The sequence below is a fragment of the Trichoplusia ni genome, chromosome 18, assembly GCF_003590095.1.
Source record: "Trichoplusia ni isolate ovarian cell line Hi5 chromosome 18, tn1, whole genome shotgun sequence".
In the NCBI taxonomy this organism is placed as follows: Eukaryota; Metazoa; Arthropoda; class Insecta; order Lepidoptera; family Noctuidae; genus Trichoplusia; species Trichoplusia ni.
In genome coordinates, this window is record NC_039495.1 from 3,742,029 (window position 1) to 3,766,631 (window position 24,603).

General features: G+C 36.9%; 2 protein-coding genes across 3 annotated transcripts; both read right to left on the minus strand.

The window, feature by feature from the left end:
• Nucleotides 1-4,091, minus strand: LOC113503124. The gene is made up of 3 exons (XM_026884943.1): nucleotides 4,040-4,091; nucleotides 495-3,902; nucleotides 1-188 (listed from the first exon to the last, which is right to left on the minus strand). The coding sequence occupies exons 1-3, from the start codon at nucleotides 4,089-4,091 to the stop codon at nucleotides 1-3; spliced, it is 3,648 nt and encodes a 1,215-aa protein (XP_026740744.1).
• A 5,030-nt stretch (nucleotides 4,092-9,121) lies between these two features.
• On the minus strand, nucleotides 9,122-15,485 carry LOC113503200. 2 transcript variants are annotated; one of them, XM_026885059.1, is made up of 5 exons: nucleotides 15,099-15,485; nucleotides 13,857-13,925; nucleotides 12,729-12,802; nucleotides 12,321-12,546; nucleotides 9,122-9,806 (listed from the first exon to the last, which is right to left on the minus strand). In XM_026885059.1, exons 1-5 carry the CDS (start codon nucleotides 15,138-15,140, stop codon nucleotides 9,711-9,713), a joined length of 507 nt encoding a protein of 168 aa, XP_026740860.1. In that variant the 5' UTR covers nucleotides 15,141-15,485; the 3' UTR covers nucleotides 9,122-9,710. The 2 variants fall into 2 exon arrangements, with proteins under 2 accessions (XP_026740860.1, XP_026740861.1); XM_026885060.1 differs by having other exon boundaries at nucleotides 9,747-9,806; nucleotides 12,311-12,546.
• Between the last annotated feature and the right edge of the window lie 9,118 nt (nucleotides 15,486-24,603).

Consider the following 24,603-nt stretch of genomic DNA (forward strand, 5'->3'; position numbering starts at 1 on the left):
TCATTTTGCGACAGGCAAGATACATAATTTTGATGTAGGTCTTTTAATAAGTGATCCGTTACACCTGAGAGTTACTACTCTTGTAACCTTGTCCAAACCAGGGTGTCTGTCTACAACCTTACCTAAAAGCCAACGGGCAGGAGGCAAATTATCCTCCTTGATCAAAACTACATCTCCAATATTGGGTTCTGGAATATGTTTTGTCCATTTATAACGCTGTAACAACTGAACCAAGTACTCAGCAGACCACCGTCTCCAAAAATCTTGCAACATGCGTTGAGTAACCTGCCAACGTCTCAGGTTACTGATGTTTGAGTGTTCATAATTCCGTTCAGGAACCGCTATCAGAGGCTCACCAATCAGAAAATGACCGGGTGTTAAAGGCGTAGGATCTGAGGAATTGTCAGACAACATTGATAACGGCCTGGAATTGAGGCAAGCTTCTACTTGAGACAACAGTGTAGACATTTCTTCGTAAGTAAGTGTTGAATTACCTATCACGCGTTTCAGGTGGAACTTCGTTGACTTCACTCCGGCTTCCCACAAACCACCGAAATTCGGGGAATGAGGTGGAATAAAGTGCCAGGAGGTGCTGTTATTGCCCAACCACTCTCTAATTTCTGCAGCTACGGACGACTTCTCCGCAGCAACTAAATGTCTAAGCTCCCGGGAAGCACCAACGAAATTCGTACCGTTGTCGCTCCAAATGTCTGCGACAAAACCGCGACGAGCCACAAATCGTTTGAAGCCGGCTATAAAGCCGTGTGCTGTCAAGTCACTAATGACTTCTAAATGAATGGCCTTGGTTGCCATGCATACAAATACGCAAATGTAACCCTTGTGCGATTGGTGACCTCGACCCTTTGATGTTCTAAGGTTGATGGGGCCAGCAAAATCTACACCTGTATGGTAGAACGCTCTAGCGGGAGTGACTCGACTTTTTGGCAATTGACCCATAAACGGGGTTTGAGTAGATGCCGAGTACCGCTTACACTTAACACATTTGCGGACATAAGCCTTAACCTTATTCTTGGCTGACAGTATCCAATACTTTGTACGCAAATGACTCAGCATTAGTGTTGGTCCTCCATGCAAAGTCATTTTATGGGTTTCATCAATTACTAAATCGGTGAAATGTCTGTTAGATGGCAAGATGATGGGGTGTTTGACAGCCTCATCCAAATTGGCATTTTGAATACGTCCTTTAACACGAAGAATACCTTCATCATCAATAACTGGACAGAGACATCTCAGTTTGCTTTTAGGTTTCACGCTTCCTTTCATTCTAATATCCTTCATTTCTTCATCAAACTCTTGCCTCTGAACATGTCTTATACATGTTTTTGTTGCGTCTTGTATTTCTTCAGGAGTTAAATACTTGTCATGTCTTTGGCCACCTTGATCCTTCCATCTCAAGACTCTTCTACAATATGCAATCACCCGCACTAACCTTTGGAGAGTGGAATACTTTGTCCATACAGGAACTTCCTGTTGAGTTTCAGTCGCGACGTGCACCTTGATTGTTCGTTTCTCCGTGTTAGTGACAATTGACTTTGGTCTTGAGTATTCAATTGTCTCTTCATGAAGCCACGGTGGTCCTTGACTCCACAGTGAGCTACATGCAAGTTCCTGTGGTGTCAAACCTCTGGATGCAAGATCTGCAGGATTATGCGTTGATTGGACATGCGCCCAATGTGAGTTGTCAATGCGAGAAAGAATCGTGGAGACTCGGTTTCCAACGAAAGTAGTCCAATGACTTGGATGTTTACTGAGCCATGCTAACACGATTGATGAATCAGTCCAAGCGCGTATATGAGGAGGTGATATCTTCATCACCTTAGCGACTTCAATAATAAGTTCAGAGAGTAAGACTGCTCCCATTAACTCCAAACGCGGAACTGACTGCTGCTTAACCGGTGCAACTTTAGTTCGAGCAGTAATTAAATTAACATGAATTTTTCTTTCGGCATCAATGGTTCTGACATACACTACAGCAGCATAAGCGGCAATTGACGCGTCGCAAAATCCATGTAACTCCATCAATGAGTCGTCGGCTTTCGTATTAATCCATCTCGGAATGCTGATCTTATTCGTCTCTACAAGGCTTGCACGGTAAGTTTCCCATTCGCTAAGAAGATCTGGAGTTAATTCTGCATCCCAGTCTAGACCAGAAAGCCAGAGCTTTTGGATGAAGATCTTCGAGATAATGATGCAGGGTGCGACCCATCCAAGAGGATCGAATAGCCGGGCGATGTCGGAGATTACTCTTCTTTTGGTAACTGGAAACTGCTGTGGAGGAAGTTGCACTGAATATTTACATTCATCACTCTGACGATCCCATGAAATTCCTAAAATTTTCACCACTGAGTCCAGCTTGATATCCCTTTCCTGCTCTTCCTTCTGCTTTGTCCTTTCAGCATGACCTTGAATTCTCTCGTTCAATTCATTGCAACTGCTTACCCATTTCTGTAGTGGAAATTGACCTTTGGTGAGTACTTCTGTTAATCTTTCATGTAGATGTAATCCTTGATCAACTGTCTGACAACCTGTCATTAAATCATCGACGTAAAAGTCATTTTTTATAATTTCAGATACGTCAGGGTAACTTCCACCTTCGTCGATTGCTACTTGCTGCAATGATTTCACTGCAAGGTAAGGAGCTGCTGCTGTACCAAAGGTAACTCTTACTAATTTATATTCCTTTATTACAGATTCCGGATCATCACGCCACACTACTCTCTGAAATTTCGCATGTTCAGAAGAGACCTTCACCTGTCTGTACATTTTTACAATGTCAGCACAGAGACTTATGGGATGCATTCTCCATCTCATAATGATATGACGTAACGGCGGTTGTAACCTTGGGCCTACCATGAGGTCATCGTTAAGTGACACTCCATTTAGACCTTTCATTGAAGCGTCGAACACTATTCGAACCTTGGTTGTTGTTTTGTCTTCACGTACCACGGCGTGATGCGGTAAATAAACAGCTGAAATATTGTTAAGCTCATCACTAGGTACAGGCTCCATATGACCAAGGTCGATGTACTCTTGAAAGACTTCAGAATATCGAGCTTTGACTTCTGGATTTCTCTTGAACTTATTTTCAAGCAGATGGAATCTTCTTATTGCGAGATCTCTGGACCTTCCGTATTGACATTGCGGATCTTGATCGCGGAAGGGAAGATTAACTACATACCGACCCTCTTTATCACGGTGAGTAGTTTGAGCAAAAATGTTCTCACAACGTTGCTCCTCATCAGAAAGTATTTTCTGATCAGGTATGACAGACTCTATTTCCCAAAACTGTCGCAAAAGTGCGTTGTCATCAGCCTGATCTGAGTTGCTGTGAATGACATGATGACAATGAATAGGGTCATCACTTGTTGAGATTTGTCCAGAGAGGATCCAACCAAGTACAGTATTCTGAGCGATAGGTGCGTTTGGGGAACTCTTAATTAAACCTTCTCTCAGAACTTGGCCATATATTTCAGCACCTAGTAAGATGTCTATCTTACTTGGTGTGTGAAAATCTGGATCCGCTAATGTAATCTGTGTCAGCTCCGGCCAACTGAACACCTCTAATTTTTTAGATGGTAAAATCGATGTTATGCTGCCTAAAACAAAAGCATGCACTTGGATACTAAAACTAGGGTCTAGGCGTGAGTGAATAGTCACTGTGACTGCATACTTAGAGGCAAACGCGCTCTTCTCGCCGCCTATTCCTGATATTACCGTCTTCACTGGAGTCTTTTTTAGTCCTAGAAGCTGCACTGCTGATTCTGCTATGAATGATGCCTGAGATCCTTGATCTAATAGCACTCTCAGCAGTTGAGTAGAGCCACTTCTTGTCTGTGCTTCGACAAGAGCAGTAGCTAACAAAACTTGTTTAGGTAAAGACCCTTTTGAAAAATATGATACTAAATTAGAGGGTGACGGTTCATCTTCTGAAAGCGATGCCTGAACTCTGGATACCGCTGATTTAACTTCAGTTGCTATGTGGGAGTTTTCATTAGGGACGGCTGAGTTTGAGACCGACTGAGGATGTAGTAGTGAGTGATGTCTTCGCTTACATATACGACATGAGCCATTATGACGACAAAACTTAATAGAGTGGTTGGAGTTTAAACAATTGAAGCATAAACGCCTGGTTTGTACAAAGTTATGACGAGCTTCATAACTCTCCTTTGCAAACTTTTTGCAATGTGCAATTTTATGACCTTCCTCGCAGAATGGACAAGTCACTTCGTTAGGTTTATTATCAGTACTAATGACATGGTGCGTTGTTGCTTTCTTAATAACACTAGCAGTAGGTTTGTTTGTCCCGGCATTCAAAAACTCGAGGGCCCGGAATCTGGCTTCCAAAAAATCTTTGAATGCCAAAAGTACGGGTAACTCATCCTTAGAACTCAATTTAGTTTCCCACTGTTTTCGAGATTCAAAATCTAACTTTGAGCTAATAATGTGAATGATTATGATGTCCCACGTACTGATGTCAATTCCTAGATTTTTCAGACCATTCAGACATTCCATAGTTGTGTCTAGTAAACCCTTAATGCTACTTGAGGACTCTATTATATTAGCCTGACTTAATAAGCGCTTTAACAAGCAATTGGAGAGAAATCGCTTATTATTATATCTACTGTGAAGCAACGACCAACATTCTTTATAATTGTCTGAAGTGACTGCAATATGCCTGACAAGTTGTTCTGCTTCTCCCGACAATAAACCTTTTAAATAATGCATTTTTTGAACATCTTCTAAATTATCATTTTTGTGTACTAACGATGTGAATAAATCTTTAAAGGTTGTCCACTCCGCATAGTTACCAGAAAACTTTGGAATGCATATGTTTGGTAACTTAACACTGTTAGATGTTGTGTGGTCATTTGTCTTTGACTTCGGATCTGAACTATAATAACCAAATTTATTTAAAACCTCTTTCAATTGAATTTTGTGGAAAATGTACAGTTCTTCGGTAATATCATAAATATCATCCACAAAATATTTATCAGATTTTCGCTGAACATCTGAAGCATTCTGCACTATGTTATTATGAGTTGATGAAAATTCCTTCCACAAAGCTTCAAGTGATTCTAATCTAGTTTCAACATATATTTTGGTTATTCGATCTTTAGGCGCCTTTTTAAAGTTTATCTGAGCTTTTTCTATAAGAACCCTTTTATCATTTTGCAATTTATAGGTACATAGCCTCCATGACTTTGAATGTTCAAACAACAAATAATTGAAATAATTCAATGTAAAATTTTCGACTAAGATAAAATAACCACCAAAGACAAATTTCCACTAATAATAACAGACACAAATATCAATCAGCACACAAATAGTAACATCCTAGAATTTATACTAGAGACATCCACGATACTGAAAAAATTATTAAGTCCAATAATTTTAGAAGACTACTTTCTTCTATCTTGAAACTTGCACATTAGCAAATAGATAGTACTCACGACTTAGTCTTTAACAAACCACACTGGCACTAGCGCTGACTCCAAATCCGTGATGACTGCGTAGCCCCAAGAACGGGCTGCCTGCTGCGCTATCGCACAGGCTTCACTTCCTCTGCTGGTGCTGATGACGTCCAGCAACCCTGCGCCAACTCCGCTCCACTGGCCCTGTCCAGTTCAGGCCACCCTGCGCCGGCTGCTGGTCCACACTCCCCGGCTGCACACCACTGGTCACCACTGCTTACTCCACTCTTGCACACTAGCTTGGGTGAGCGGCGCTTCACGGCGATTCACCCTGGTCTCCACACCGAGATTCACTTCAAACACTTCGGCACTGATCACTCACTTCTAGTTCACTTTATCCGACTCGATAGGACCATGTAAAGTTGTATACGTCCCTAATGTCACTTGTGATAAATAAAACACTAGGATCCAGAGAAGACAAATTTAATGAAACGTAGCCGCGGTGTCATTCTTTGCTCGAAAATCTTAACACCGCGATACAGAAAGGTGACGTCACAGTCATAACGCCATCTTTTGAATAATGATCAAACTACAACAACATAAGTTATGTATAAACTGTCATAAAAACATGTATTAAAATATTGTAAAGAAAATGTAACACTAAACCATTCATAAAACTTGTACACTCCTATTCGAAATCATTCTAAAGTTGCATTGTACCCGTTGTGGTTTACATATTTTTTATTGTTTTTCGGATACCCTTTATTTTTGGTAACAGAGCTCCACATCCCTACTCGACGTCATGACAAATTAATTTGGTAGATAACATACAAATGTTCTAATTATTCTAAATTATGTAAATTGCGGTGTAATGGTTATTCTAAAGCCTATAACATTGATTAATGATGTTTACAGGTTTCAATTGTTGCCAATGTTATTCCATACTGTTTTCAATAATTGAGTGTAATTGAAAAAAAATATATTATAAATAATGCAACGTCGTTCTTTATTTCCAGGTTTCTGAGTTATCAATAACGTAACAATGAGTTTAAGATCATTTAGTTAAAACTGTATTCTTGTTGCATTATTAAGTCCCGAGCAGTTTAAAGACGGAACCCTGTTACTGAGGTTCCGTTGTCTGTCCGTCTGTCACCAGGTTGCATACATCTCATGTACTTTGATAGCTAGTTAATCATGACACTTGATTTTTTTTTACACGTGATGTATTTCTATTTCTGCTATAGCGACAAACGCATATAGTCATAAATTAAATGGAGAAAGATTTTTGCAAAATTTTCTTTCGTCTATTTTTCAGAACTCTGATTGTCGCTAGTCCGACTCGTACTTGATTGATTTTTGATATTTGTTTCAATTTTGTCAAATAAATAAAAAAGTAGGTGCTTAGGCTGTAAACCGTCCTTAACAGTCTCTACAGCTTCCGAATAGCAATAGATTTAGCTGTCGGCGAGATAAATCAAATAATGTGATGTAGACAAGACTCGGCTCCCGATCACAGGAGTTATTAGATATCTTACACCTGAGCACATCTGCAGTCACGGCGGAACGTAGGGTCTATGTACTTGGTACTTGGTGGTGAGCTAGCTTTTCTGGACTCAGGCTCCAAATTACCTTATTGTGCGTAGGGTTTACATATGAGGCGGTCAGTGTAGCTACCCTAACTCCCTCCAGAGGCGCAGACGTCGCTTGGAATGTTCGAAGGTTTTTGAAAGGGAACTTGGGGTACCGAAAATGTATGCTTTATGTTCATACTTTGAATTAAAGTTTGATAAGTATTATTTAAGTAAGCTTTGTCTGAGGTGGGTCTTGGGCCTGGAGACGTATCATCACTCCCTAAAGTAAACAAAAGGTTTCTGTGGAAGACTCTGTGACTTTTTTAAATCATTTCCGGATAGTGTGAGACTCTCTATGTGGAACGTCGTATATAGCTGACTTAAGTTAGAATCAATACAAAAGTTTCTCGTCAAACGTCACCAAGGTCAACTACACACCCAAACCAACTCTTCGCGGAATCTGTATACGCATTAGTAGGCGAATAGAGTATCCATTGATCTAATCAGTGAGACGAACTGGACGTGTACCCAGAACACTGGTTTCACATGACAGGGGAGTTAAACGTATATCATTTCTGCCTGCAGATATTTCCCCGTATTCAGGGAGTGCGGCAACAAAGCCTTAGGTTCCTACAATATTGGACGACAATATAACTAATACCTTACGACAATTAATAAACACTTACTTGAGAGATATTCAATAAAAAACAATACATTTTAGGTAATAATATATTTATTTTATATCTTTATATTTCACTGTACTCCACATAATTGCATTATGTATTTGCGCCGTACACAACACAAGCGTATATCATTTTAATACAATAACAATATTCGTAAAATTTCCTTTACATGAGAACATTATAATATAACTTTACTTATTTAATTATTTGAGCATATTTTGGCTTACAGTTGTTTACATTAACAATGGACGCGAACTTATTGTTCAACATCGTTACAATCTATCAGATTACTTAGAAATCGCAGGAAATGTTAATTATCGTTAATTAATGAAGGTACATTGACGGAGGTTAGTTTGAAAGAACATTGTTAGCAAACCAATTAAACTTGGGCTTAGGTTTAATCCTCTTGACGTGATTTGCGCGTTCTGTACCAATAAGGATCAGTATTTGGATATTGATCCTAATTGTTATGTGTGATATTCACAAAAGCTAAACTCCAAACAAAATACAAGCCAACATACAAGATTTATGTCAATATCAGCCTGTACAGTATGGTTTAGAACGGGTTTTAACTGAAATCCGTTACGATATAAATTATATTACAGTTCGACTTGCTTGCTGGCTGACATTCGCCAACCTGCAACTGGTATTGATAAACGATAGTATATATAAATGTTTGTGAGATAAGATAAATGATGAGAACGCTGAAACGACTGACAATTTACAGATGACAAAACAGTATCGTGAAACGCAAAAGAATTCCTTCCGTGGGCGTTACGAAACTAAAGCCATTGTATCTTGTTAATGTCTCGGAAGCACTATTCTTACCTTCCAAAGTGCTCTCGAATTTCTTCAGTTAAATCTGTTAAGTAGTCCTTCAGTGCTTACTCGATCCTTTGTGTAACTTTAACTGGACAATAAACCTCCATCTCACTTGACAATCTATAGTTATATTACACTGTTAAGTACCTCTTTTGGCACTCAAGAGGTTATAAATATTAGCAAATATAAGAATAATCTATACTAATATATAAAACTGAAGAGTTTGTTTGTTTGTTTGAACGCGCTAATCTCAGGAACAACTGGTCCAAATTGAAAAAATATTTTTGTGTTGAATAGACCATTCATCGAGGAAGGCTTTAGGCTATAAACCATCACGCTGCGACTAATAGAAGCGAAGATACAATGGAAAATGTGAAAAAATCAGGGCAGGCATAAATCATAACTTATATCTTCTACCCACGGGGACGAAGTCGCGGGCAACAGCTAGTTTTGTGATAAACGGTTATTAATAATGATTAACAAATGCTTGCATAGTGTCTGGCAATTTAATTAATATTAACTATTTTAATTAGTAGGTTTCGTTTTCAAAATATTTAGTTTATTTGGAATTACTTATTTTAGACTGGAATGTTATTTAGTAGTTATGAAATATTCTAATATATTTTTGGTGCAAAGTCAAGCTTAATTTGATTAAGTTAAATATTTGACGAGTGGGTGGTATTTATTTAAAGAGAAGGCAATTGTCGTCGTCCATTTAAATGACTTGCTGTAGGTTTTACCTGAGTTATAATTGCAAGCTTTATTAATATTTAGGAGAAGATATTTAGAGGATAATAGCAGTAATTTGAAGGGATAATGCAGCAATTTAAACAGGTCTTCAAAAGGATAATCACGTTTGAGTACTAAGTTGGAATTTGTTGTGACTAAAGTGTGTGTCTGTATGTGTGGTAGAAAGTGTCATTTGGACTTATAATCTCTTACTTAAAACGGTGAAGGAAAATCGGGAGGAAAACGAAACATCAGAGATTTTATTATAGTGTTTTAAGCCATCCCATAGACCTAATCCGCGGCGGCCCAAGCTCTCACACCAGGATGTACATCAGCGATGGAAATAGAGGAAGAAGTGACCTGTGTTAATGGTTTTTTTTCGTATTTGTATGTCTGGGTTTATGCTTGAGGAAAATACCGTAAAATATATTACTAGTTTATCAGGATATGATGGGAAGTTGGTTATGATGTCTTCAGATCTGATACTCTTTGTAGTTCCAGTTCCAAGTCTTGTTCACGCTGTTGTCCTCGAGTTCCGGACTCATCTGCAGTTTGATGGTGTAGTCAGGCTGGAACAAGCAAGGGTTGAAGTCAGAGGGTAGAGCAGAAAAGCATAGCGCTACGCCATGTAGTGTTTGTCTTCCACAACTGCAATAATACAGTTACTTAAGAGGTAAGAGACTGCTCCACAGGAACTTAACTTGAAAGAATACTTCTCTAAAATATATTCTCCTATATACTCTTTACATGTAGAAGCTTACTAGCTCATAGGAGTCCCGAATAAATAAGAGTCAAAGAAACCAGAAAGGAAAAGAGTAAAAAAAATAGAAAAAGTAAATTCTCATTGCAACATTTCTCATGAAAAAACCTTCAACCCTATTCAGTTTGCACGTAACGTATGTTCGTGTGTTGACAAAGAGCAAACAGTTGCAAAAACGTGCGTGGCTAAACAAAACGCGCGTGACGTGGCGTATCGCGGGCGCGGCGCAGCGCGGGCGTGACGTCATCACATCTATCTAGTGAGATACTTAATGTGCTCGGTTTCCTTATGGAGTACATCCTTCATAAGCTCGTGTACTTGGTGAATAGGGATATTGTCAATCATACCTGTTTGGTGTTAGGGGCGATTTTAAATCGAGGAATTTCTTGTTCAGTATTACAAGTAAATTATCGTGTAAATAAATATCAGTCACAGAACAGCATAGTGATAAAGTTAATGAAATAGGGAGTTCCGGAATTGGGATCTTCACAGACCAATTCTATCAATCAATTGTTGAAACAAGAATGTTCAGAGTTGCGCTGTTGTCTTGTTCGACAAACTCTTAGTGATTTGCTTTTGCTATGCTATGCCACAAGCTAATATAAAATAAAATGAAATCATGAAGTTTTCAATTTAAGTAATACACGGTGATTTTTTAGTCGTCTTACAAAAGTAGCCCAGTTCATGTATCCGACGTAAAATACCCCTAGGCGCGATTATTATTTATTTATCATCAACTAAGATAATAAGTACGAAGAAAAAATAAACAAGAGAAATCTGAAATATTCTCTTAGAAATTATACAAACGCCGTCGCCCACCCCCTCACCAGTGTTACAAGGCTCGGACCGCGCTCGCAATAGAGCTGTGTTTCTAAAAAACTACGAATTGCATCATAATATTGAATGAAAATTGCATTTTTAATTTATTCAAATCTCATAATTTTATCATGAACGTGTTCTAGTCATCGGATACATGAACAGGGCTGCTTTTGTAAGACGACTAAAAAATCACGGTGTATAAATAAGAAAATCTTGCAATATGTCTTATCTCATGTCAAAAACAATTGTAATGCTTAACTAGTGAAACCATTATGATCTTCATAAAATAAAACCATATAAACACTTATCCACACGAAATAACACGAAAAATCCAATTAACAGATAATTGTGTAAAGTTGTAATTGTCCATAATTGAGATTATAGTCATTAGCCGGTGTAGTTTTAGCCGGTGTAATCATTAGGGGCTATTACTGGCTGGCATTAGCCGATAGTTCTCTCAAAGTTGCACCGTTACCCGCCGGCCCGGCATTATCCCGCTCAATTTTACAAACGTTCCTGTAGGGTGACCATGGGATGTGTTATTTGTGGATGCACTCTACACCTTTATGTCGAATTGTTTTGAAATCTTTTTCATTGCTGTTAATTATTAACTTTTAAGTCCCAAAGGTTTGATCTTTTGATTTAGGCACCTCGAGAGTTTTCCAGATTTTTAATATTTTCGATTGGAACGTTTAAAAAAAATCTTAGGTATATGCTACCGTTGTAAAATTTTGAGGTAGCCTTTGGAACTGATATATTACTGTTTATACACAAATATTTAATGATACATTGCACTAGTATAAAATGTTTTAATTTTGTAATTTTAATGTGAGATTCTCATAATATAAAAATATACAGAAGTTGTTCCAGTATTTTGTCTTCTTCTAGTGTCCTAACTGAAGTCCCTCATCCCGACGCCGCGCCATGGTGACCGCGTCGACTCCGTTAATGCCTCAAGCTTCTTACCTACTACTTCTTTCATAGTAAATTTGAAATTTAAACTCAGAACACCATTAGTACAAGAGCGTTACGTAAAAGGATTATATTAAGAGCTTTAGATAAATTAACTTACATTTTTGAAGGCTGTCGTTATTTTGAACGCCTTTATGTTAATTTTCTGTAATTAACCTTAAAGCTAGGACGAATAACATTTTATCCCGTTGACGGTGATTGATTTATTATGAAATTTCGGACGCCGGTTTCTCATCATTCTAAGAATATGGAATGAATTTTCTGTTCCCAAATGTCTACAAAAAATGCGCAGCAAAATGTCATCAAAAGCAACGAATAAATTACAGTTGAACATACTATATAAGCAACAAACATTAAGCTTCTGAAAGGCATATCAGAAAGATTTTCGACCATATTATGTTCTGCAATGTTAATAGTAAAAGAAGTGTAGATTCTATTTAATATTCTTAAAAAAATCAATATAACCTTTCAAAAACCAAAATACACGAATACAGGAATGTGTAAAAATGATGATCTAAATACCTTCCCGTACCTGCGGCATGGCAACGATCCCGGGGGGCATGCGGTCCTGCTCCACGTGTGGGAGTGGGGGCTGGGGCTGCGGCCCCACGGGGTCCAGGTGCAGCGGCTCGTACTCGTCCGAGACCCCGCTGTCCGGGGAGTCCGGCTGCAGGCTGTTCAGGTAGCCCTTAGGACCTGCGCGGCTCTTGTGCACGCAGTAGTCCCCAGTGAAAGGGTTCTGGTAAGCCACTACAGTTCTGGAAAAGCGAAAACGTTTTTAAGATTTTCTGGGTTCATTCTTGGCTCTCGGATTTTTTTTACATGGTTTTCGTACGAGGAATCATAAAATAACCCACTCGAAGTAAAAAACTAATACTAGATTCAAAAATAAATTAGATCACATCGAGTCTTAGAGATCACATCTAAGAAGCCAACCCACCTTAGTTCTTCAGTCGAAGTCCCTTCCTTCTTGTGTGTGAACACGACCTTAGTAGGCCTCAGCAATATCGCGATCTAAAACCAAAGCAAAATTAGTCGAAAGTTTTTGATAACCCAATACAACTTGTTTAAAGAATGTTGACAATGACGCGCCCAAGTTAAACAATCCCCAGATTTAGATTGCTTTCTAATTAAATACAAATAATTACAACTTGCTATTTGTCGTATCATAATGGAATACTCTTGTTTTTGGGGTGAAACATTTTCTTTATTTAGAATTGGTAAAATAAAGATTGGATTATTTATGATAGATTTTCATGTACCTATCAGTTTTTAGAGAAATAACTTCGACAGCTGACTAATTACACTTATTCCTTTGGAAAAGAGTCCTCGTGCTATAAACCTTTATTATGTGACAAAAATTACTTAGTTTTTTTTTTGTTTTATAACGTTACCATATCACTAAATATAAGGGGAAATATCCAGTTGTAGCGCACAACTGGATATTTCCCCTTATAGAGAAAAACGAACTCTTTTTAATAACCAAACACTAAATCAAATAAACAAACCATTTTTTTAAACCATACGAACCCATCCACGTTGAACACTAATTCTGTTATGCAAAACTGTTCGCACAATCGTCGCAAAAACATCCAACAAATGTTAATAAATAGTTGGTTTCACAGAATATAAGTAAATCAGGAGTCGGCAAATATTTGTTTATCATTCAAATCCCCAAAGCCTGTGCCGTCATATTCGATACTTTTCCGATTCCAATTGGCTTTTGTGGTTACTCTTTCGATTTCAATGCGGTCGGCTGCCGGCCTCGAATACATTTTATCTTTTTAACTAACTTTTGTTTTTCGTTCAATATTTTAGTTTCTTATGTAGACCTTGAGTTTTTTATTTCTTTTTTCTATAGCATGCAGACTAGGTTAGTTCGAACGATTTTAGTCTTTATAAAGGTTTGGATTTTGATGATTAAAAGAGATTATTATTATTTTTGTAAATGTTTCCTTTTTTATGGAGCTCATGAAGAACATAAGGTGCATTCAATCTTACTTAAAATAAATAATTGATTGAATTTTAATTGACATTACATATTAAATTTCAATTGTAATTTACTAACCTCTCCGTTTTGTCTCAGTCTGTTGACCCGGTACACGCAGTAGCCACACATGAATAACGTCAAACATAACTGGAACAAACAATGGCTTATGCAATTACCTATCTATATGTAAGAATTGGCTAACGTTCCCTCTCTAAAATTAAAATATATATATAACAATATCAATATTGATCATTAATTCTAAATTAAAATATTTTTTAATAATACAATCGAGGGAACTTCCATTCCTTCAACTCTCAAAGTACTAATTCATCTGTCTTAGCAACCATTTCTCTACATCCTAAAGTCCTCTCTACACAATTCCACAAGATATAACTTTACCTTTAGCGCTCACCAACAGATTCCTGAATGACGCTATCAAATAAAGTTCGTAGTAAACAGGTGTCGCAAACGAGCACTCCGGCATCGGAAACAATGTGATATCGCCTCGCGAACCATCGAGGACGTTCTGCTGCATTGGGTTTATAGGAGGAAGGACGACTGGGATTTACAGACGAACATTCAGGCTCTAGTTTGAAGATTTGAACAGTTTCATTACGAAAATCAGTTTTGGTAGGTAAAGAAAGTTTTCTTTATAGTTCTTGACAGAGTGAATTTTGATGCGTTTAGAAATGGTGGTAAGATATTTCGTTTTGATTAATTTAGAGTTAATGGAAATGAGGAAACTGTGTGTGTCTTTGTACTAAAAAGCTATGGAACTGATAGAGCTGAAATTCATCTAATCGTGCTTAATAGCTCTTCTGAATGTGACACAAAACTTACAAAAAAGGCAAGTCCCTTAGTACTTGTAGTTAACGTGTTAAACAAAAAGCGAACAATAAACTTTATTTGATTTATGTATCAGAACTTCTTAAAAACTTACAAACTAATTTTAATTAACGTTTCCTTAATAGTTTTCCTACATGCGCGGGGAATTATTAAGTAGGTAGTGGTTTCTCTTTTAATTTTAGTTTCATAATAGTGTGCCTTTTTGTTATTAAAAATTTTGGCTTCTAGATTGTTGCTGAGTGGGTTGAAGGAACATATCAATCAAGTCGCACCAATATGTTTACCCAAAGAAGAAATACAAATTATTTCAGAAGATCACAATGAAAACAAGGGAAGTCAAATTGGTGAAGCTAAAAAGCTGGTCAGACTGTCATGACACAACTCAATAGCTATATACCCCTACAGCATGTATGTATAAGGCAAGCAATGACAACAACAAAATAAAACTAGGTAATTACGTCACAGCCCACTTACCAAGATAATCAGTAATATTATATCTATATAGATGATGATCATGTTCACACACTGACGCTACACACTATAAACAAACAACCTTTGCATTATTTCACACAAATTAAACTGTTTTGTTAAACAAAACACCAACTGACACAAAATATCTGAAAGTCTCTGACGCCGTTGGATCAACGTATGTATTTCCCTTACCATGATTGGTCAGAATGTTTTTTGGCTGCGTCCCCATTGGCTGGCTATCGACGTGATTCTGAGCATACCAATAGGGTAAGTTTATCAACGAGGAATGATTCGTCTGCAGTAACTTTGGCACAGATTCCTTTGATACGGATTCACAATTTTATGCCTAGTTGCATATTGTCTCTCAGAGGTTTCATGAAACTGTATAATTAACACAAATTTATGAACAAAGAACACATATTTGAAATAACTCCAAAAACATTACTTTATTAATTTTCAAACAGTGCTCATCGAAATCTTCATTTTTAAATAATAAGAGGTCGTTAAACCAAAACCTTTTTTCGTCATTTAAACACACTAAAAACAAAACTCACTCATCTGCCTCTCCTTGGCTCCATCTGCAATGATAATATGTCCCACCATACTCTACCTACTTGTCCGTTCTGCACATGTATCCTACTCCGTGGCTCTCCAGCGGGTGCTGGCGCCAGCGGTGGCGCGACGTCTGCCGCTACCCCGACCTATTTACGCAGCAGACAGTGTTCGTACCCTGTGCAGGGAAGCCCAAGGATGAACGAAATTAAAAGTTATGGAAATCAACTTGTTTTTATTGTCTCTCGAAACGTTTTCTTAAATTAAATTTTACTTTTCAGTTCAGGTTTGTTTATTTTATTGAGTGATATTATTTATGGTTGCACAACTTATATTTTATCAAATAAGGTAGAGTTCTCTGGTGTGATGCCTGTGCTCTTGACATATTTGCAGGAAAACCTACATCTTTCTTACTTTGGTAGAATTACGATGGTAGGCTAGGTTACTTTATGTGGTAAGTTGTAACAATATTTACACACATTCTCACCTATTTACTCACAAACACTCAGATCTTTAGGGAACACATTAGGGGCATTCAAAACAGCCGTAACACACATCAGGCCCTCGATGTATCCACAAAGGAAAAAACTTTCAGAAGCCAGTTTACCTAACCCTTGGCAGTAAGGAGATTGGGGAGTGTTAACTTAAACAAAACACTGGAGTCTTAAACGTCCTCCGAACCGAGAACAATCGCTACCCTTAGTCTTGTCATTATACTGATAAGTACAGAAGAACCATTCATATCTGCTTTCACAAACTTTACTACTAATAAAGAATATAAAAATAATGTTTTTGTAAAATGTCTAAACATTGGAAAAATCATAATATTTGAACTAGACAGCCAGTTTTCGATCTGTTGTAAAAGTACATTGTTTTAGCGCAGCACAAATATTGCCAAGTTGATCTTCTGTGTCACCTGTCATCGAGCACAAGTCAAACAGGCCCTTACAACTGGGCCGTACCTGCGTAAAGCACATGCTTATTTAGGCGCGGCGTGTTTGAGTGTGCTTCATAACGGATTCTACGATATTTATGTTTGTCGCCAGTTTTCAAGGTATGGGTAAGGACTTGCTGGACAATGTTCGACACAGTTTTCTTCCTAGTTAGTTGGAAATATATACTCGTGTATGGTTGATTAGATTCAAATATTGTTGTCTATATCATGAATTAGGGATTTGGCATCGACTTAAAACTCAAGCGTAATATCTCGGATTACTTTCGCAAAGTAATTACACCGAACCGAAACATGCTCAGAAATGAGATGTAGAATCCCATCCAACTTTTCCATAAAAATGCTAAGAGAGCATAAATCCTGCTGACCCAGTAATCGCGAACCGTGATTGATACGTTATCATAATGAAGGGCTCAGACTCAGGTGTGCCCACAAAGTACAGCATTCTGATCGGATCAACAAAATGATAAATAAATTGCATCCCATTAATAAAACCGAAAAGAAAATTTTACAAAAATGTAGAAAAATCCTTTAAATATTATGTTATTTGGTTACAATAATTTCGCTATTGAAAATGCGAACCAACCAACAGTTTGTAAACAATGCATTCAATTCGCAATTCATTGCTCTAATTTGAATACCGAGAAGATGTTAATTTTAATACTAGGATTATTCCAATCTAAATTATCCAGTCTCCTACAACATAATTATAACTAATTAGTTGCTAATTAATAAGTACAACGTTGTACAATTATACAATTGTAGAACAAAACAAACGTTCATTTGCGTCGGGGAGACGAGCGCCGGGCGTCGCGCGTCGGGGAGACAAGACCAAATTACATTTTAATCTATTTTATTGTAGTTCCGAGTTGTTCCACTAAGTTTTAATTGATCGTGCAAATTAATGCCTTAATAAGCCGCAATAAGATTTATTATCACCTGGCCACTGTATTGTTTGGGCCTAAGTATGATGCGAGCACGTTAGACCTTCAGAGACGGACTTAGGTCTCGATTTATGGTTCTTGAGTAAATAATTGGTAAAGTTTAGACGAAGTTTATAAGTACTGTCGAATATATTTCTCCGAGAGGTTGAAATTGGTACATAATTATCTGAAAATTGACTACAACGAATATTATAGCAAGAGCTAAATTTTTAAATATAAATACAAGACCTTTCAGCAAACTTTAAAATTTAAAGCCTCTAGGGGGCTCTCATTATAATTCATACATAACTTGCAATAACACCTCTAACGGTACCCATAATCAATATATGTACATCAGAATCGGCTCATGCATTCACTAGTTATCATTAAGTAATGTGTTGAATCTAGTCGGGCTATCCTGATAGAGACGCGTAACTAATGCGTTTTTGTTTTTAATATAATAACGGGCAACCGGGTGCGGGCTGACTGACGGTTACACAACACCATGACAAATTTACCCTGATTTTATTTACTTAAACTTTCGTAACTTATCTCTTTAAAAACATTTTCTTTTCAACGTCAAAATTTGAAACATTATTAATAGACTTTATCAAATTTTACTTTTAAAAATGCCCATTTCTAACAGCTTTATCGTCGAAGCGATTATGTTTCAAGGATAAATTTAAAAGTAATATAATTGAGAAGGGTATTGTCACGGGATTAATTACGGGTAATTATAAAACGTTCAGTAATTAACAGAAGATAGAGTTACCGATTTCGTGATGTAAGATAAATTTATAATCATTTGCAGTTTGTTGTGGCCGGCTTCGAGGTGGATAATTATAACAAGGAATTGTGTTTTAGGTATTGTAATCATTATTTACGATGGACTATTTCAATGAAATATTTATTTATGACACTTTTTACTCATAATATATGTAAAAGAGCGTTAATTAAAAACAAAGTAACTTAGTACATTTTGGGCATTCCATTTGGTAATGTAATACGCAGTATGTGTAGGGATCCTCACATACCTCTTAAATTTTTTCCGTTCCAATAACTGTTAAAATGATTTGCAGACTTTTCCTGCAACAAATTGTCAGCTAACACATCTACATCACCGCTGTGAGAATGTATTCGTGATTCCATCAAACATTTTTTTACATTTACATTACAAATTATCTTGATTTTCGCTTCCTGAAAATGTGGGATGAAAGAAAAAACAATTTAAACAAATACACTCTGACTTCCAAGCCGTATTTCATGAACAACTCAGTTACGAGTAAAGGTGTTTGAATCGCGATCTTTCTTTATCTAAACTCAAGCAAAAAATATGTTCTAACTTTAAAAGTGTAAGTGTAGTAAACAGACCTCCGTGGACCCTTAGAAACGCAATATCCCTACTAAGGGGACCCCTGGGGAGCCGGACTTGGAAACACGATATTTATTCGAAAGCAATCCTTTTGATAACAGTCGGGTATATTTAGAAGGCCCGCATTAAAACTGTATTTATTTAACGTTGATACCTTTTTTGGGGCTGTTCTGATTATACCGAAGTCGTTTAACCGTAAAATTTATGTTCAACCTTGTACTAAGTATTTACGTATTTATGTTATCCAAATTGATGTGTAAGAAAAAATAATCGAAATAGGAGTAGAAAAAACACAATAAGGATAATCTCTATTTCACATTTCTTTCACGTTCATATCAGTTGTCTGAAGAAATAGTTCAGTAGTCGTTGTTTAGTATTATGCTAAGCAACAATAATACTTACAATAACGCTGTTGAATAATCTGATCTACAATCTCAGCACAAACTCGCCATCGCTCACTACGGCGACAGCAGTTCTATTTGATGAGCCACCACGACATCGGCCCTCACCAGTAACATATCATTACGAACACAACAAACACACCGACTATTAATTAGGATCTCTAGTTGTGGCCTGCAAGCCTGCTTAGCTTAATTAGTAACCTTGGATTAGCTGGACGCTATAATTAGTGCATACTCGCACTCTAATGATTGTTCGATACAATGATTGTGTTTGAGAGAATTGTTACATAACGTATTGTAATTTAGTTTAATAAGCTTGAGGTTTGGCCTGTTAATGTGTGACTACTCGGTTATACGTCCTACCATAAGGAGAGGGATTGAGCGTTGATCTTTACACTAGCTCAAAGGTCCTGCCTGAGGTGCCGCTCTGCGCCATGCATTGCGCTGTTAAGTTTCCGTGGTAGAACCTATGGGCGGCCTACAAACCACATGGTAATAATTATGATCTACCCATTAATGAATGTTCGGGTGTATACATTTTAGAAGGGATTGAGTAACAAAGCACACAAAGGGACCGTAATAATTATCAAAGTCATCAAGTAGATTTTCAGTTCTTACAAAAACTATATTTTAAGTGGAAAACTCTTAAACATTGAACTCGATTAAAAAGTTAGTCACTTCTTCAGTTTGCTTGAATGAACTACTTAAATGTTACTTTCACATTCACCCTAACAATTGTATTTTTATACGTAGGAGATAAGGCAATACAAGAACATCTGGTACATAAATCAGTTTTATTCGCAAACCATCTCAGAAACCTTAAAACAAAACTCATATAAACAAAAGGACAATAAGATGATATTTTTACGATAAACGTCGATGATAAAACAAATGGAAACTTTTCCATTCCAGGCATAATGTTGCCAACTTATAAACATTCAACTTTTAAAATTACATCTTATCTTTTGTGCACTTCAGCTTGCCAACTTTTACGACAAAATCTCCCGGAAAAAAGGTAGAATGTTTTACGTCGAACTAAAGTTATACCCTTAATTATTTCCTCATTTCGGCACATCGAGGGAAATTCGTGTTAAAATGAGAGTTGCTGAAGTTTTTTTCTTGAAATATTCTTCTTCAAAATTATTTAATAAGAGTACTTTTTTAAAATGAAAGATAGAAAGGCAAAGATAAAATGGAAAGTTTTATTACCGACGGTGTAGTTACAGAGATTGATGATACCATTTTGAGCGAAGCTAGCAAACGTAAACTTACGTAACTTTATCAACATCCACGTTTTACAAATTGCTAACTTTTCTAAAATTCGTTAATTTATTCTTCTTAACGGAAAGTTTAGCAATAACCAGTCAATGCTAATTAATTGTCTACTTCCATCGCTGTCAACTTCACTCTTTCTTCAGTTTATGTAATACATTTTTGTCTAATTGAATGTAATCTGAATCAAAAATAACATACACATTGAGGCACACCTCAGCCATTGGACATATATTTTTGGACTAAACAAATGTTTTCTGAAGTCGGTAAGCCCTTAGCGCGCTATTACGAAGCTGAGCCCGCCGTTAAGGGCGTATACTTTGAGCGGGATAAGAAAATTGATTACTCTGACAGAGTAAGATTTATAAGGAAAAAGGATATTAGCAAATTATGATGGATGAGCCAGCGAACTTACTTACTGACGCTTTTTATGAGACGTAATCCGAATATGATGTGTGCTAGTATTTTTTTAATCTAGGAATGGTCCTCCTTTTTTGCCCTAAGTGTTTCCTTCGAAATCATTACGTTAGGTACTATTACACGATTTTCGGTGAGTAGGTTATTTATCTTTGAAACAAAGACACTGCTGAAAACATTTCGGAAGAACACATAAGTAGTTTTGAATATTTGTTATACTTACTTTTTTTACAAACTATTCACGTGTGACAATCATTAATGAATAATTTCAATTATATCGTGAATTTCAGACCTGCTGACAACATAAATATCACAAAAAAAATCTTCTATTATTCTCATATAATTTTTACCTGAAAGAGAATCCTTTTTCTCCAAACAAAACCCGACGTCCCTAATCATCCGGGGATACATCGTGCTTCTAATTATCGTTTTATAAAACCCATATGTTTCCCGCAAATAATTATTTGCGGCTGTTCCTTGAAATGTCATTGTCCCCGGAAACTGTCTCGAAAAGGGTGTAAATGTACGCCGGACACGGAATGCTTCCCTTGGGAAACCTGGGGATGAGGATCTGCAGGTAGAGGGAAAAATAGCACAGTTGACATGTTGCTCTAACATGGACAATATGTGGCAAACTGAAATAACTATTTGCACTTTATATTTTGTGATTGGGAGAATAATCTTAAAATTGCCTTCTTTTTGAGTATGACAGTGACCCTTTCCAGAACCACTTATTTCCCAAAAATCCTAAAGAAATGACACTCTTCGACAATTTGCTGTTAAGGCCTTGATTTTTAATGATTAAAAAACTAAATTCACGCTCAAGTTACCACTGTATTCCGTTCAAGTGGAATCTTATATCATCAAAAAGGTCCATCTATTTATTACCATATCCCATGTCTGTATGTACTTAGCTGTGTGGCCCCACGTCCTCCCGTGGGCACATCAGCCCCGTAATCGGAAAATGTGGCGCGAAATTAAATACCGCGCTGTTCTCTTGTTCGGGATTACGTTTCAGCCTGTTCACCCGACTTGGTGTTTTTGTGCCACTTCGGATCAGTAAAGTGAATACGTATCAATGTGCGCCTTTACGAAATGTTTGTTCGAGTGACAATCGCTTTTGAAGGTGCGTCGTCCTTCCGTTATTTATTGTGTAAGTTACTTTGACTGTGCTTGTACTTTTATTTGTTTTTAGTATGACTTTCGTGGCGATTTTTTGCAAAATGCCACGTTTTTCTGCGTAGTCTATTTCCATGGCATTTTATATGTCACTTCGACTTTTTCGGAATTCGACCAAATCTCCCTTTACATGAAGTTTCTTTCTGACTTCCACAGTATATTTTACTGAGAAAAAAGACAATCCTATAGTTAAGCTGGCAAAACAGAACTGAATTGACATATGTCAGACATTACGGGAACGCGGTGGAAAGTAATGGTTTAACCAGCTTTCCGAGAATTCTGAACCCGTGATTTTTTCCCCTAAAAACTTGCTGCAAGATAAAAATACGTCCTGAAGCATTTTAAAAAGTTTTGGTGTACCTAAGTGAACACAGCAATAGTAACATTCGCTCACATTTCAGCAAGACAAAGCGTACAAAATAAAAATCTTTCGCAGTTGTCAAATGAGGGTAGTTTGTCAGCCGACAGAAACACGGTTCCGTATATATCATTACGGGAACAAAGAATTGGGATTATTATTAAAAGTCGCGTCTAACGGGGAATACAATTTGTTGGATATTTTAGGTCCCGCAATTTGGGACAGATTTTTATACAGTCCTTTTGTTTTTTATCGCGACAGGCGTCCCGAGATCTATATTTGAACGCGCTGTGGCAGAATACAAAGCTTCCTCTTTCTTTTGTTACTTTATTCCTTATCTAATATACTTTTGTACAAGAATAATATGTTTGTTTATGACTTTACCACGCTATGTACTCTTCAAGGTGCTTTTAGTGCTTCTTACAACCCTTAGAAATAAATAAGAAATACATTTTTCAAAGTTGCTTTTATTTTTCATGTTTAGTTGTCGGCAGCGCCTCGCTAACTATTAATCCTCAAAAAAAATATCCAATTACACAAAATCTGCATTGATAGTCCTGCTATGCTAGTAACTTGTAATCATTTGCGCATACAAATATTCCTGAATATGATCCCTTGGCAGTGGATGTTTTTAAAATCAGCGCGTGTTGTGCGACCCAATGAAAGAGGTCTGATTAAAGAGCACGCCGGCAGTCGGCGACCACAGGCCGGCGCGCCGTCATATCTGCCGCTTGGAAAACAGTAAATATGGAATAGAAAAATGAGATTAAATGGTTTATAAATAACTTGTGTTTTTTAATTACAGACTGGATGAATTTAGAGACTCAGTATAGTCAACCGAAGGTGTTTTATTAGTTTTATATTTTACAATATCCTTAAAATTTTAACGCTTTCCCGGTACTCGGATTATTATCCGCGATATATATACTCATATAATTATTTTAAAACATTTAATGTTAAGTTCAACTTTAAGACCTAGAAGTCGTTTGGCGGGAGTAGCCAAAAGCTGCTTACAAGACCACACTAACAGTGTCGTTAAAAATAAATCATTTTTATGTTCGCTTTATGCTTTAAAGGTAATAAACTTATCTCCTTTTGACATTAGTGGGAAAATATGGGCGTTTTTCTTACAGTATAATCGGGTCTACAATTTAAAGGTCTATGGTGCGAAAATGACCGGCCCGGGGGCAATAATTTATAGCTCAAGGCATTTTAAGGCGGCGTTGGAATAATGTTTCCACGCAAACCCGGAAATGACATAAAAATGGTTTCGTCTGATCCCTTTACTTAGTCGCTGCGATTTGCAAGACGTACAGTCTGTTTGAGTAACGATATCCTAGTTATATTTCATGTCTTTATGACGTTACAAGGTGAAAAAGGTTTCGCAGTCTAAGCTTTAAGCAAGCGATGCATTTTATGCAAAAATCCTATATTTCAAACCTGCTTTTTCCCATTGGTTATCAATTTATCATTCTTGTCTGTTTGTCTGAGTTAAGAAGTCCAATGTAACTACATATCCTGGTTGCCCTGCTCCAGGGGTTATCGCAACAATAGTGCAGCAATCAGTATTGCGGGTGGCGCGCACTGTTTGTGCATTTATTACGCTGTCACTTGACCAACATGATAATAACCAATTCCAATTCTCAATCAGTTAGTTCTCTGATTTGCTTTTTTTATATTCATTTAAAAAACATGAGTACCCAATTTAGATTTATAGTTACTATTTATCCAAATTGTAGAGTTCCTTGTCAAAAATCTTTTTATTTTGAGTGCTATATATTTTCTTGAACTTTAACCTAATTAAATCCTAAATTTTATTCAACTGAGTTAGTTGTGAAATCGTGAAAGCCAAACAGGTTACTTCGCTCAATAGTAAGGACATTCAAAACGTTTAATATAATCCAACATAATTCTGTCCGAGCCGAGAATTAATAGCACAAAAAAGGAAATAAGACATTAATTCAAACGGTCGCTCAGCACCTCTTATCAATTCATGATAGTTCTAGTATCTCTTAATCTGTGTGTATATGAATACATAAGAATTAATACAATACATCCTTCCCCTTATTATGTAATATGATG